Here is a 16,188-nt window from a genome sequence, read left to right on the forward strand (position 1 = left end):
AGAAACATAGAAATGACGGCAGATGAAGACCAAACGGCCCATCCAGTCTGCCTAGCAAGCCTCACACATTTTTTCTCTCATACTTATCTGTTTCTCTTAGCTCTTGGTTCTATTTCCCTTCCACCCCCACCATTAATGTAGAGAGCAGTGATGGAGCTGCATCCAAGTGAAATGTCTAGCTTGATTAGTTAGGGGTAGTAGGGGTAGTAACCGCCGCAATAAGCAAGCTACACCCATGCTTATTTGTTTTACCCAGACTATGTTATACAGCCCTTATTGGTTGTTTTTCTTTTCCCCTGCCGTTGAAGCAGAGAGCTATGCTGGAAATGCGTGATGTATCAGTCTTTCTCCCATGCTGTTGAAGCAGAGAGCCATGCTGGATATGCATCGAAAGTGAAGTATCAGGCACATTTGGTTTGGGGTAGTAACCGCCGTAACAAGCCAACTACTCCCCGCTTTGTGAGTGCAAACCCTTTTTTCTTCTCCCCTGCCGTTGAAGCAGAGAGCTCTGCTGGATGTGTGAAGTATCAGTTTTTCTTCAGCCCTGCCGTTGAAGAGGAGAACTATGCTGGATATGTATTGAAAGTGAAGTATCAGGCTTATTTGGTTTGGGGTAAGGCTGTGCAATGAGCCGCCGGAGAGGCGACTGGCAAAGGTAATGGAATGGGTGGAGTGGGTTGCTGTCCATACACAATTTGAAATGGGGAAGCCCCCGTAGAAGTGTAAGTATGAAAATTGTGTGAAAATTCTGCCCAGGGCAGCAACGCTGCCCAGTCATCTTGTCGAGAGTTCACATAAGTCCGTAAAAATTGTTTTAAGGATCGGTTGGTCCTCTCCGCCTGCCCGTTGGCTTGGAGATGAAACGCAGTGGTGAAATCTAGAGCAATGTGAAATTTGATGCAAAGACTCCTCCAGTATTTAGCTGTGAATTGTGATCCGCGGTCCGAGGTAATGTGCTGAGGGATACCATGAAGACAAAAAATGTGTAGCATGAAGAGATGAGCCAAACGGGGAGTGGATGGGAGGGCAGGTAATGGTGTAAAATGGGCCATTTTGGAAAATCGATCCACTACCACCCATATAACCGTATGTACCTCTGAGGATGGTAGATCGACAATGAAATCCGTTGAAATGTGAGACCAAGGTTTAGTAGGTACTGGAAGAGGTTGTAACAGTCCCCATGTCTTCCCTGTAGGATTCTTATGTTGAGCACATATAGGACAAGAGTCTATGTAAGCGCGAATGTCCTTGCGCATGCCTGGCCACCAATAGTGTCGTTGCAGGAGGGCAAGTGTTCGTTTTTGTCCGGAATGCCCAGCCACTTGGGAATCGTGTCCCCATTTTAATACCTTGTTGCGAAGTCTCTGAAGAACCACAGTCTTGCCAATGGGAACCGTGAAAGTCGCAGAGAGGCGAGCAGGATCGATGATGCTTTGTATGGGTTCTATGATATCCTCGCTGACAAAAGATCGCGATAAAGCATCAGCCTTAATGTTTTTGTTGGCGGGTCTATATCGAATCTCAAAGTCAAAACGGGTAAAAAAAAGTGCCCAGCGGGCCTGGCGTGGATTCAGACGTTGAGCTTGCTATAAATAAATTAGGTTTTTGTGATCCGTGAAAACAGTGATCGTATGTTGAGCCCCTTCTAGCCACTGTCACCATTCTTCAAAAGCGAGTTTAATGGCTAGTAACTCCCGGTCACCAATGGAATAATTACGCTCGGCGGGCGAGAACTTCTTAGAAAAGTAGGAGCAAGGATGAGGCGTACCTGAAGCTGTTGTTTAACTCAACACCGCACCCACTCCTACCGTGGAAGCATCGACCTCAACAATGAAAGGACGTCTGGGGTCCGGGTGATGAAGACAAGGTTGTTGTAGAAAGGAATCTTTAAGAGCCTGGAATGCCTCTGTAGCTTCAACTGGCCAGATCTTGACATTAGCTCCTTTGCGTGTGAGTGCAGTAAGTGGTGCAGCTAACTTGGAAAAATCCTCGATGAAACTGCGATAATAATTAGCGAATCCGAGAAACCTTTGAAGTGCACGTAGACCAGTAGGTTGAGGCCAGTTCTGAATACATCTTAGTTTAACAGGATCCATCTGAAAACCTTGTTTGGAGATAATATACCCCAGGAAAGGTAAAGACTCAGTCTCGAAAACACATTTCTCCAACTTAGCATATAAGTGATTCTCTATTCTCTATTGTACTATGTTATAATTACTACCTGCCTTTACCTTCCTTCCAGCTATTTAAGCTTCCAAGTTTTTTTACTCCTTGTTAAATGTAACTTTGCCTTATTCACATCTATTGTTAATTACTTTAGTTGTCGCTTCAGTTATACCTTTGTTCTATGTAAACCGATCCGATATGGTTATTACTATGAAGGTCGGTATAAAAAAGTGTTAAATAAATAAATAAATTCTCTCTTAACCGTTGCAAAATCTGTATAACATGTTGGCGATGAGCTTGCAAGTCTTTAGAAAAAATTAATATATCGTCCAGGTAGACTACCACACAGATATATAGTAAATCTCTGAAGATTTCATTAATGAAGTGCTGGAAGACGGCCGGAGCGTTGGTCAAGCCGAACGGCATAACTAAATATTCATTATGTCCGTCCCTGGTGTTAAAAGCCGTCTTCCATTTGTTGCCCTCACGGATACGGACTAGATTATATGCTCCACATAAGTCGAGTTTAGAAAAAATTCGGGCTCCTTGTAACTGATCGAATAATTCCGCAATAAGGGGTAACGGATATCTGTCCTTGATGGTTATGGCGTTGAGTCCCCTAAAATCAATACAGGGTCGTAACGCACCATCTTTTTTCTTGACAAAAAAAAATCCAGCTCCCGCCGGGGAGGTAGATCTTCGAATGAACCCCTTCTGTAAATTATCCTGGATATATTCAGACATGGACAAAGTTTCTGATGCGGATAATGGATATGTTCTTCCTTGAGGTGGCGTAGATCCTGGAATCAAATTGATAGCACAATCAAACTCCCGATGTGGAGGTAAGATGTCTGCGGCCTCCTTAGAGAATACATCCGCAAATTGTTCGTATTGACAGGGTAATGTCCCTAGGCCAGAAGCACAAATGAAATTCTGTGTGCAAGAGGTCTTATTTAGACATGCTCCAACACAATTGGACCCCCACTGCGTAAGCTTTAAACTCGTCCAATCAAATTGAGGATTATGACGTTGTAGCCACAGAATGCCAAGAACCACTGGATGAATGGCTTTCCTCAATACGTAAAAGGTAATCTGTTCCGAGTGGTCCGGTGCAATGTGACAATCCAGAAATTCAGTCTGATGCGTGATGGTCCCCGGTAATGGATCCCCATGAATAGAAGAAACGATTAATGGCTTGGGACAGGGTCGGGTAGGAATCCGTAATTGATCGACTATCTCCTGAAGGATGAATTCTCCGCCGGCACCGGAGTCCACTAAAGCCAAAGTGGTAAAGTCCTGTCCATTAATCGAGAGGGTGATTGGTAACGTGAGTGGGGGAGCTGGAGATGTAAGACCTAGGGTTACTCCCCCCATGGACCCTAGGCTCTGGAGTTTCCCGGACGAATTGGGCAGCTTGCAATACGATGACCAGAACCTCCACAGTACAAACAAAGTCCTTCTCTATGTCTTCTCTAACGTTCAGCAGGAGATAAAGGACCTCTGCCGAGTTGCATGGGTTCTTCAGTGGGTGCTTCTGTAGAAGACATTTCTCGGGTGTTCATGGGAGGAGGAGATGGAGCATAGGAGGTGTTCAGGCGTCTTCTAGCTCCTAAATTTTCCCGAGCTCTCTCCTGTATACGCCGGTCAATTCTGGAGGCTAACTCGATAAGGGAGGTTAAAGATGTTGGGAGTTCCCTGGCCGCTAGTTCATCTTTAATTTTAGGAGAGAAGCCTTCCAGATAAATCGTTCGGAGAGTTGATTCCTCCCACTGGAGCTCTATTGCCAGAGTCCGAAATTCAATATTGTAATCCATGAGAGCTCGTCCTCTTTGTCGCAAGTGAAGAAGAGTGGACCCTGCGGCTGCTTTTTTCCCTGGTTCTTCAAATACTGATCGAAACAATTCCAAGAAACGAGGAAAGTCCTGTAATACTGGATCGGCGTGTTGCCATAACGCTGACCTCCATGCTAGTGCTTTGCCATCCAACAGGGACAAAATGTAGGTAGTTCTAGTTATATCATCCGGAAAAAGTGAGGAATGTAGACGGAAATGCATATTGCATTGATCTAGAAATCCCAGGCATAAACGCGAATCTCCAGCATACCGAGGTGGAACAGGTAAAGGTATAACCGGACGAGGAAGGCCTTGTAGAACTGGCATAGCAGGTGTGGGCAGTGAACTGACAGCGGGCGGGTTAGAGTGCGTCGCAACCACAGCATCTAACCGGGTGTTAAGTCGTTCAATGGAGGCGGCCATGGATTCCAACATATTCTGCTGTTCGACTATTTTCTGTGCCAAACCGGGAATTGCTCGTAGTGCTGAGGCCTCTGCTGGGTCCATGGCCTTGACTTCTGTTCTGCTTCGGGATGTGAACCCTTGGTCCAGCGAGGCACGTAAGTCCGGTCGCTGGAAGGCGAGACCTCGCCTGGAACTCTCCTCAGACGGCGGGGCCGGAGATCTGGATGCAGGCGCCTCCTGCAGGTCGTGGAGTCCAGATAGCTAAAGCCTCCAGCTGGTCGTAGGATCCGAAACGTCTCCGAGGAATCGTGGAAGATAAAGCTGAGCTGGCGCCTCCAGCAGGTCGTGGGATCCGAGTCGTCTCCAAGGAATCGTGGAAGATAAAGCTGAGCTGGCGCCTCCAGCAGGTCGTGGGATCCGAGTCGTCTCCGAGGAATCGTGGAAGATAAAGCTGAGCTGGCGCCTCCAGCAGGTCGTGGGATCCGAGTCGTCTCCGAGGAATCGTGGAAGATAAAGCTGAGCTGGCGCCTCCAGCAGGTCGTGAGATCCGAGTCGTCTCCGAGGAATCGTGGAAGATAAAGCTGAGCTGGCGCCTCCAGCAGGTCGTGAAGTCGAAGAAGAGTAGTCCAGACGGAGCGGAGGCAGAGGAGATCCAAAGCCGGTCCAGAAGTTGAAAACCAAGAATACCTCACAGCCGGTCCAGGGATCAGAAAACCAAAGGGAACACTGCAGCCAGTCCAGGGGTCGAGAGCCAGAGAGTATACCAGAGCCGGTCCAGGGGTCGAGAGCCAGAGAGTATACCAGAGCCGGTCCAGGGGTCGAGAGCCAGAGAACAACTGAAGCCAGTCAGGAATCGAGAACCAGAAGACACCGCAGCCAGACAGGAGTCTAAACGGAGGATCAGACGCAGGAACCAACGCAGGAACAAACCAGGAGCCCAGAAGAAGTCAAGGCAAGGTCTGAGGAGCAGACCTTGCCTTTAAATAGTTCCCTCCAGCCAGCACACCAAGGGAGAGCCAATCGCTGAGGCAGGAAAGACTTCTGCAGTGAATCCCCTGCTGCCACGTAGTCCCTGGAGGGGGCGGAGCCAGCGACCCGGAAGGAGGATGACGCCGCGGCCATGTTGTGTGGGCGAATCGCGGCCCCGGTCCCTCGACCCAGCACCTCCTCCTCTACAGAAACGCGGCGGTCTGCCGTGCAGGTAGGAACAGCTTCTCATTGTGGCTTGCCGCCGCCGCGCTTCATAACAATATACTCCCTGGAAGGATATTGACACGGATACGGAGTCAGAGGAATTGCAATCAGAGCCCTCTCCACCGGAGGAGAGAAAGAAATCCCCTCCTGAAGATTTGTCATTTACAAATTTTATTAAAGAAATAGCAGACACAATTCCTTTTGAACTGATCACAGAGGAGGATACCAGACATAAGGCCCTAGAATTCCAATTCATGGACGCACCAAAAGAAATAATGGCAATCCCGATCCATGAAGTCCTTTTAGAACTACAACAACGGATGTGGGAACATCCCTGCTCAGTCCCAGCAGTAAATCGGAGAACAGATGCCACTTACTTAGTGCAGCATGCTCCAGGGTACCAGAAGCCCCAACTGCCTCATCATTCGGTAGTTGTAGAATCGGCTCAGAAAAAAGCCCGAAAACAAAAACCTCACTCATCTGTTCCACCAGGAAAAGAGCAACGCTTCTTAGATACCTTAGGAAGGAAAGTATATCAAGGCTCCATGCTGGTAGCACGCATTACAGCATACAAGCTTTATATGACTCAATACCAAAGAAACTTGTGGAAGCCAGTACAGGGTATTGTGGATAACCTTCCTCAGCAACAACAACTAGCTTTGACTACACTAGTTGAAAAAGGATTGGAATCTGGCAAACACGAGGTGAGAGCAGCTTATGACGTGTTTGAAACATCAACTCGTCTATCAGCCTCAGCAATAAATGCAAGAAGATGGGCCTGGCTTAAGGCCTCGGACCTCAGGCAGGAAGTCCAGAAAAGGCTGGCAGACCTCCCTTGTGTTGGAGACAATCTTTTCAGGGAAAAGATTCAAGCTACAGTATCTCAGTTGAAAGACCATCATGAGACACTCCGACAGCTCTCCAAACTGCCAGCAGACCAGCCATCCTCCCTAAGACAGCCAACTCGAAGAGACACAAGGCGACCCTTCTATAGACCTAGAAGCTATTACCCACCTGCCTCTTCAGCACGTCAGTACCGTCCATCACAAAGAGGATGTCCATGTCAGCCAAAACAACAAAAAACCCAGCCACCACCCCAAACTGGACCAGCAGCGGGTTTTTAAACCGAATCAAGAGAACAGAAGCCTTTTTCTCAACCCTATACCCTCCCTACCAGTAGGAGGTCGACTTCATTATTTCAAACACCAATAGAGTCTCATCACAAAAGACCAATGGGTATTAGCCATACTAAATCGGGGATATCGCCTAAAATTCAAAACAATACCCCCGCATTCTCCACCCATTCCAATTTGGACAAACATGGTCATCACACCTCAACTCCAAATAGAACTTTCTACTTTGCTGACTGCCAGGGCCATCGAACCAGTGCCCCGGTCTCAACAAGGCACGGGGTTCTATTCCCGATATTTCCTAATTCCAAAGAAAACGGGCGGCCTTCGCCCTATCTTAGACCTCTGAAATCTCAACAAATTTCTACACAAAGAAAAGTTTCGGATGGTATCTCTGGAAACCATCCTTCCTTTGCTTCAACAGGGAGACTGGCTCTGTTCTCTGGATCTTCAAGATGTTTATGCACACATACCAATTTCCACACAACATCACAAGTACCTACGATTCGTCGTGGGAAAGAATCATTACCAGTATTGAGTCCTACCATTCGGACTGGCCTCTGCTCCTCGAGTATTCACAAAATGCCTAGCAGTGGTTGCCACACATCTAAGAAAAAACAGCATTCATATTTTTCCATACCTAGACGATTGGCTGATCAGAAGTCCATCCAGGCAGGGAGCTCTCTCTGCCTTGAAAACCACAATAACACTATTGCACTTCCTGGGATTTCTCATCAATTATCCAAAATCCTACATCGAGCCGTCTCAACTCCTTACATTCATCGGAGCAGACCTCGACACCACAATGGCGAAAGCTTCCCTTCCAAGCGACCGTGCCAACAATCTGGCACGCTTGGCGAACATCATAATTCATCACCAGTTTGCATCCGCCCATCAAATTCTGGTGCTTCTAGGACACATGGCCTCGACAGTACATTTACACCTATGGCAAAGTTAGCCATGAGAAGAACTCAATGGACTTTGAAATCTCAGTGGCTACAAGCTCTCCAACCACTGTCGTACACAGTTCAAATCACCGACCAGTTACATCTATCGCTCCACTGGTGGACAAATCAATCAGCACTACAAGCTGGACTCCCATTCCAACAGGCAAATCCACAAGTCATCCTGACCACAGATGCCTCCAATCTTGGATGGGGAGCTCACGTCAACAACCTTTAAACACAAGGGACATGAACTATGCTCGAAAAGCAGTGTCAGATAAACTTCTTGGAACTTGGAGCGATATGATATGCCCTTTATGCCTTCAAAGTCTGCCTCTCAAACAAGACTGTGCTGATACAAACAGAGAATACAGTAGCAATGTGGTACATAAACAAACAAGGAGGCACAGGCTCTTATCTACTATGCCAGGAAGCAGTACAGATTTGGGCTTGGGCTCTAGAGCATTCCATACATCTCCGAGCAACTTATCTGGTAGGCATAAAAAACATCCTAGCGGACGATCTCAGTCGACATTTCAGTCCCCACGAATGGTCGCTGGACCCACGTGTAGCGAGCAAAATCTTTAAACGCTGGGGTCGCCCAACCATAGACCTCTTTGCGTCCAAACTGAACCACAAAGTGTAAAGGTTCTGCTCCCTCCACGGACGTCGACAAACAATCCCCAGGGATGCCTTTGCTAGCCCCTGGAATACAGGTCTTCTATATGCGTATCCTCCAATTCCGCTCATAGCGAAAACTCTCGTGAAGCTACAACAGGACAGAGGGACAATGATCCTCATAGCCCCGTACTGGCCTTGACAAGTATGGTTTCCCATACTCCTCGACCTCTCGATCTCACAACCAATCCGCCTGGGCACAGAGCCCACTCTTATAACGCAGAATCAGGGCAAGTTGCGTCATCCCAACTTGACAACTCTTGCCCTAACAGCTTGGATGTTGAAAGCTTAGTTCTGCAACCTCTTAATCTTTCAATACAAGTTTCTCAAGTTCTAGTAGCTTCACAAAAGTCTTCCACACGTAAATCCTACCACATTTAGTGGACTAGATTTACAAAATGGTGCACACAAAAAGGTATAGACCCTTTCTCCTGCCCCACTTCTTCTTTACTAGATTACCTATACCACCTGTCAGATTCTGGTCTCCAGACATCCTCCGTAAGGGTACCCCTAAGTGCCATAGCGGCATACCACAAGGGAATAGGGGATGCGCACAACCCCTAGTAAGTCGGTTCATGAGAGGCTTACTTCACCTTAAAGCCTCCCATTCAACCACCGGTCACTGAATGGGACCTGAATTTAGTACTAACAAGGCTCATGCGCTCACCGTTCGAGCCTCTACATTCCTGTGATGAAAAATTCCTTACATGGAAAGTGCTTTTCTTAGTGGCTATTACATCGGCTAGAAGGGTCAGTGAAGTTGCAAGCTCTCGTCACATACTCACCCTACACAAGGTTCCTGCATGACAGAGTAGTCCTTCGCACTCACCCCAAATTCTTACCAAAAGTGGTAACAGACTTTCATATCAATCAGTCAATAGTCTTGCCAACTTTCTTTCCAAGACCTCACTCTCACCAGGGAGAGAGAGTCTTACACACCTTAGACTGTAAACGTGCACTAGCTTTTTACCTGAACCGCACGGCGGTCCATAGGAAATCCACCCAACTCTGTTTCTTTCGACAAAAATAAATCAGGAGTTGCGGTAGGAAAACAGACTCTCTCCAACTGGCTAGCAGACTGTATTGAATTCTGTTATGAAAAAGGAAATATTCCTCTCCAGGGGCGAGTAAAAGCACATTCAGTAAGGGCTATGTCTACATCAGTAGCACACTATCGTTCAGTGCCCATTCTTGACATATGTAAAGCTGCAACATGGAGTTCCCTTCACACCTTTGCAGCTCATTATTGTCTGGACAAAGAAGGACGACAAGATTCAGCCTTTGGACAATCTGTCTTAAAGAACTTATTTCCAGTATAACTCCAACTCCTTCTACATCCATCCTGCTGTGATTTTCAGGCTGCCTCATTTTTTCCAACAGTTGTTGTGTTTGTTGCACAAGTTGTATGCTTTTGGTATACTGTAAGAATGACTCAGCCTGTAGCTTGCTAATCACCCATATGTGAGGACTATCATCCTGCTTGTCCTGGGATAAAGCAAAATTGCTTACCTTGTAATAGCTGTTATCCCAGGACAGCAGGATGTAGTCCTCACAGAACCCACCCGCCACCCCACAGAGTTGGGTCCGATATTTTATTATTTTATTTTTATAGCTCACGCATATTGCTACAAACGAGACTGAAGGGAGACTCCTGTGGCTGAGAATATCATAGCATGCTGGGCATGCTCAGTAGGCTCAGAGTGCCAGCCAAAAGTTTCTAGAAACTTTTGACAGAAGTTTTCCGTACCAGGGCTCCATCTGATGATGTCACCCATATGTGAGGACTACATCCTGCTGTCCTGGGATAACACCTATTACAAGGTAAGCAATTTTGCTTTCCTGCACCACACACCATTTCAGTAAAATGTCTTTATTCGGAGGTGAAAAGGAGAAAAGAACAGAGATTACCTGTTATCCTGCCAACTCGGGGATAAGGAGGATCCCGTCCCCGACGGGGCAGTGACACTGCTTCCTGCTTGTGACGTCATCTGGGAGGGACCGGCAAGGCTTTAAAACCGGCCCCTCCTGAGGTGCGCAGCTGCCGCTGGCATGCTGCCGAAGTCACACGCGACTTTGTTTAATTCTTTGGGACTTGAAAATACTAAAAAATTCCTTGGATCGCCTGGATTTCTTGTAAGTTAAAAACTTTTTATTATTTTTCTTTTCTCCTTAGCCTCTGTATTTTGGCTTTCTTCTCTGTAAGCCTCCACTCCAGGAAAGCTAAGAAAGGTTTTGGACAGAGTCACATGTTAAGAAGGAGTTTTGATTTATTATTTTTTACATATATTTCCTTAATGAACGATGCCTCATACTAAGAGGAAGGCACAGTTAAGGGAGGCATCGACCTCATCTCCCATGCCAATAATATCTCAGCTGCAGATATCCTCCTTCTTTATGTCAGCAGCTGATGTGTTGCCGGAGGATAAGGCCACTGCGGAGGGTGCATTGGATCGAGAAGCGACACTGCTGGCTGAAGAAATCCCATTAAGCCCCAGCGCTCCTAGTACTCCTTCCCCGCCTCATGTAAACCTCATGAATCCTGTGGGTCCCCCTACAATGGAAGGGGGTTTTGGAGATTTAATTAATTTACCTAAGGAAAACCCGAGGAGTGGAGACCAAGCTGTGGGGGGGAGAAGGCTGGAGTTGGAGATAATGCTGCCTCAGAAGCCCACAGAGATCACTTTAGACTTATTATGGTCAGCGATCAAATCTTTGGAGTTGGCAATTATAAATCTGATTCAAACAACTATGAGTTTTCAACATAAAGTCCTTAATTTGGAGAACTCTGTATTACTGAGTAAAGGTAATTTGGAAACCTGTGAGAAACGTCTGGAAAAGGTGGAGGTTCTTCAAAACAATTTCACTGAATTATATAATGAAACAAAATTGGAATTTATAGAGAATTCATTGAAATATGCTAACTTGAGGGTTTTGAATTTCCCGGTACAGAAAGTAATACCTGCAATAGATATGTTTAAAGAGTATTTGCAACGTATTGAAAATGCCTAGCAATCTTTATCAGCTTTTGTGAAAGTGTATTATTTACATATAAAATCAAGGATAATTAATCATGAGGGGAATTTGCAGCTTGAGAGTTCCATGAATTTGACTGAGGTATTAGAAACATCAATAGATACAAATATACCTACCAGAGCAATGCTCTTTGTTTCTTTTATATTCCCTATTGAGAGAGATACTGTTCTGCGAATGTTTCTTAGACACAGGTTAGAAAATTTTCATGGCCAACAAATATGGATATACCCAGACTTAGCAAGAATAACCCAAACTAGAAGAAAGGATTTCTTGAGATTGAAATCAGAAGTGATTGCCAGGGGAGCTAGATTTCTGCTAAAATTTCCATGCAGATGCAAAATAAATTATCTAGAGCATAAGTATGTTTTTTATGAGGTTTCCCAACTTCAGGCATTTTTGGAATCCCATCCCCCAGAAAACACAGAAATTGGTTAAGAGCAAAAGTGTTGAATTCGGCTGTAGTCTCTGAATGCTAGGTGAGGGGATTATACTAATCCCCTTTATTACTTTCTGTTTTTTTTTTCCTGAAAACGCACTCAATTAAAGTTAGCTCTTTCTGTATTTCCTCGAAATAGAAACAGATAATGATTATATTGACAATATATGTTTCCTTAAGATGTATTGCTTTATCTGTATACAATTATAATAACAGTTGTTTGTTGTAATTTTGAAAATGCATAAATAAAATAAAAATGTCTTTATTCATCCCATTGATTAGGAAAACCAAAAAGGGATAGGATCCCAACGTGTTTCATGATTCATGTCACTTCCTCAGGAGATAGGATGCATTTCCCGGTAAAAGATCTAATTTAAATTAATTTCCCGGGCTGCCCCGGTGGCCATGCAGAAGGTCCCTGAGTTGGCTCAGCTGGGGCTGGCCACGCCACAGAGGCAGTATTTACAGCCCCTGATGGGAGAAAGGAATTATGGTCAATATGGAGGGTGATGCCTGGTGGCTGGATTTAGACCCCATGATATAGAGTTCTAGAAGATATTCTAGTGCATTGCTGTTAGCCGCAGACTAGGAACAGTGGGAAAGTGGAAAATTCCCAGACAGCTATGAATGGATCCTCATGGTGCCAGAGCACTGATTCTGAGTGAGCTGGAAGAAAATTGGAAAAAGGAGGAATTACCAGGTCCCAAAAAATAAATTCATACAGATTCATACAGATTAAGTTACCAATAAGGTCAGGGCCCTTATTGGTAACTTTTTGGTTCCAATTTCCTTCCACCCCCACCATTGATGCAGATAGCAGTGCTGGAGCTGCATCTAAGTGAAGTATCTAGGTAATTGGTTTGGGGTAGTAACCGCCGTAATAAGCAAGCTACTCCTGTTTGTTTACCCTGCCTGTGCAATTCAGTCCTTGTGGTTGTCTGAATATAAATCCTCTTTACTTCATTCCCCCCTGTTGTTGAAGCAGGGAGCTGCGCTGGATATGTATTCCAAGTGAAGTATCATGCTTAATTGATTCGGGGTAGTAGCCGCCATAACAAGCAAGCTACACCCATGCTTATTTGTTTACCCAGACTATGTAATTCATTCCTTGTTGGTTGATGCTGAATATAAATCATCTTTTCTTCATTCTCTCTGCCGTTGAAGCAGAGAGCTATGCTGGATGTGCATTGAAAGTGAAGTATCAGGCTTATTTGGTTTGGGGTAGTAACCGCCATAACAAGCAAGCTACTCCCCTGCTTTTTTGTGGATGCAAATCCTTTTTTCCACATTTCCTCTTGCCATTGAAGCATAGAGCAATGTTGGAGTCGCATTAACTGTGTGTATCTTTATTGAATAAGGATATTAATCTCCAGGTAGTAGCTGTCATTTCTGCAAGCAAGCCACCCCCTTGCCTCTTCTCTTCATTCACTTCCTCTAGACTTTAAAACATTAATAGTACATGAAAAATATAATTTGCTTTCCAAATTCCTTAACTTTTTTAACTGAAATATTCATAGACCCATCTTTTTAAATCTGTAGAAACAATTTAGAATTGAATATATCTAAGAGGCAAAAGCTCAGTTATATTCTAGGAGTCACACACAAGACACCTAATACATAAACACATACATCCTGTGGCTGTGCATACAACACAGTACCATAGCCAAGAACTCACACTTTGATAGTGATTGCACAGAGAACACACATGCAGCCAGTATCCAACCTAAGCAAGTAGAGAAGCATAGCTTTAATTTTAAACATTTGAAGTGATCTGCACCCATCTCTCTGTGATGCTGGTAGCAAGATATGGTGCTTGTGAAAGTGAGTCCTGTCTTTAGCAACAGACAGGCATGAATGCTTTTAACACCTGTATCATGCAGATACCGTGCATTTCTCAAAGGCTTTTATAATTGTATCCTCAGGTATCACAGACGAGGCATTTATGATGTAGAAAATGAAGAGAAAGTGAAGTTGGGGACTTCTCCAGGTCACTAAGGAAACATCATGTTGATGAAGGTAAAATTACTAATGGAAAACCTGTCAAGTGGATATCTGGAAAACCAGTCAGGTTTTCCGGATATCCACAACGAATATATCTACATACATTGGAGGTAATGGATGCAAATAAATCTCATTCATATTAATTGTGTATATCCTGAAAATCTGATGGGGTGGGGGACGGGACTCCCTAAAGACAGGTTTAGGACCTACAGATTTAAGTTTAGACCAGTATCACTTTTTAATGAGCTGTGAAAGAAGTGTGAGTTAAAAGGCGGGCGTTAGCTCTAGGGGGACTAGGTGGCTGTCTACAGTGCCACAGGTTTGGGGGCAGCTGTACAGTGCTTCTACCAGCCCTGCTCAGATGTCTTAAAGCTGAGATTATGACTTCTTCCCACCCATGCAGGCCCATGGGACATCTCTTCCTCTGCTTGCCCTCACTGGGGCAGGAAAGAGGAGGTCCAACCACTGAGACAGGAAGGAGCAGAAAGCATTGGCATTGGCCCTGCAGGGCTGAAAGAGGCAGGTTTGGGAGGGGGTGGAGCATTACCAGGTATATAGCACAAAGGAGAAGGAACAGGCGTAATATCGGCCTAGTCCTGAAGAGAGTAGGAAGAGCAACATCTGCCTGCCTAACAAATGGAGACAGATGAAGCAGCCTGACTGCCAGGCTGCTGCCAAGAGAGAGAGAATATGTGTGTATGTGAGAGAGTATGAGAGAGTGCATATGTTTGTGTCGGAGAGTGTATGTAGGTGAGATAGTGAAGAAAGTTTGTGTGCCCTCCCCCCATCCCAAACCATTAATCCATGACAATCTCAGGCTGACTGGAAATTAAACTTTCCCAAGTATGGAGAGCAGAGGATTTTTAAAATAATCCTTATTAGTTTTAAGTTTTGGTTGTTATTTGATGAGTGCAGTTTTGAAATATTTTTATTGGTGTTTAGAAAATGTTTAACAACTCATATAGAAATAGTTATTGAGTGTTTTTCTATTCATTAGCTGTTTTTAAATATTTATTATTTTTATTAGTACGGTTTTACTGTTATGATTTATGTTTTATATTTCTTAATTTTATTGCTTTATGTTTTCTGAGGAATGGTAGTGGTTCCGTTTTCCATAATTGCACGGAATACAGAATCTGGCTTGTTGTGGTTTCCAGTTCATTTTTTGTCTGCACATTTCTATTTAAACTTTATGGTCACTTTATTCTGTATTTGGTGATAGTCTATTTGTATTCTTATATATGACTGAGGTGAGGTATTCTGCTTGTGTGTAGTTTTTGTGCAAGGTTCTATAGAGGTTTGGCTTGTTCTATTTTCCCCAGAAAAAGGTGTATTGGTATTTTTGGGCCTGCTGTGATATTTGCAGTGTTGCCTTTTCATGGGTAGGGTTGTTACAATTTGAGTGATGGAAATTAATTTTGTTTAAGTATGGGAGATTTACTGTATTGTAATTGTAAGTCAGTTTACTCATGGCTTTCTGAGGGCCAAGCCCACAGCAAACCTGTGTCACATTAAGTCTAATACTACATGGGTTCCAAGTGTCATTTTTGTATGGTTTTCTGGTGCATGTAAATATAATATACATGTTGTTGTAAGTAATATCTTTACTTCACAATGTCCTTTTTCATGTAAAATCTATTATAAATGCATAATTTTTAATTGTGTGTGGAGAGGTCTGGGCTAGGGGGTGCATGTAAGGAGGTAAGGATACCCTTGCACTGACCCTGAATAAAAGCAGACAAAACGTAAAATGAGCACCAATAATAAACAGTCATGGAAGATGGCAGGTCTCTAACCCAAAATGTTTAGAATCTATTTCAAGTAAAAGAGCAAAAAACAAGAAAATGGGAACAGAGTTGTGAAGCAGAAAACTTCTAAACATTTAGGGCATGAAAGAAGTGATGGAGAAGAGAACAGTCAAACTTCCACATAGATCAAAGAGGATTTGGCTAGGAAGACCATTGTATTTAAGAACGTAAGAAGTGCCATGCAAGATCAGGCCAAGGTCCATCGAGCCCAGCAATCTGTCTCTGACAGTAAGAAGTCCGGGTCACAAGTACCCATCAGATCCCCAATAAGATGATCTATTTTTGTATCTCACTCCAATGATGTGCTGGCTTTCCCACATCTACCAGGCTAATAACTTTTTATGGACTTTTCCTTCAGGAACTTGTCCAGTCCTCTTTTGAACCCCACTATGGTAGTTGCCTTGACCATGTCCTCCAGCATCAGATTCCATAGCCTGATTGTGTGTTGAATGAAAAAATACTTCCTACGATTTGTTTTAAATCTGCTGGTAGCTATTTCATGAAGTGCCCCTAGTCCTAGTTTTGTTTGAAAGGGTCCTGCCATTGACATCAGGGTCACTG

General features: G+C 44.4%; 1 protein-coding gene across 2 annotated transcripts in view; it reads left to right on the forward strand.

Moving 5' to 3' along the window:
• Positions 1 to 16,188, forward strand: part of HBEGF (heparin binding EGF like growth factor) — a 250,850-nt gene that overhangs the window by 80,977 nt on the left and 153,685 nt on the right. For both annotated transcript variants that reach the window (XR_003853434.1, XM_029583844.1), the window contains exon 5: positions 13,741 to 13,834. Coding sequence is in view for 1 of the 2 variants with exons in the window: in XM_029583844.1 (XP_029439704.1) it covers positions 13,741 to 13,813 (73 nt within the window). In the remaining variant the exon portion in view is untranslated. The remainder of the gene's footprint in view (positions 1 to 13,740; positions 13,835 to 16,188) is intronic.

The sequence above is a fragment of the Rhinatrema bivittatum genome, chromosome 18 (genome assembly GCF_901001135.1).
Source record: "Rhinatrema bivittatum chromosome 18, aRhiBiv1.1, whole genome shotgun sequence".
Lineage (NCBI taxonomy): Eukaryota > Metazoa > Chordata > Amphibia > Gymnophiona > Rhinatrematidae > Rhinatrema > Rhinatrema bivittatum.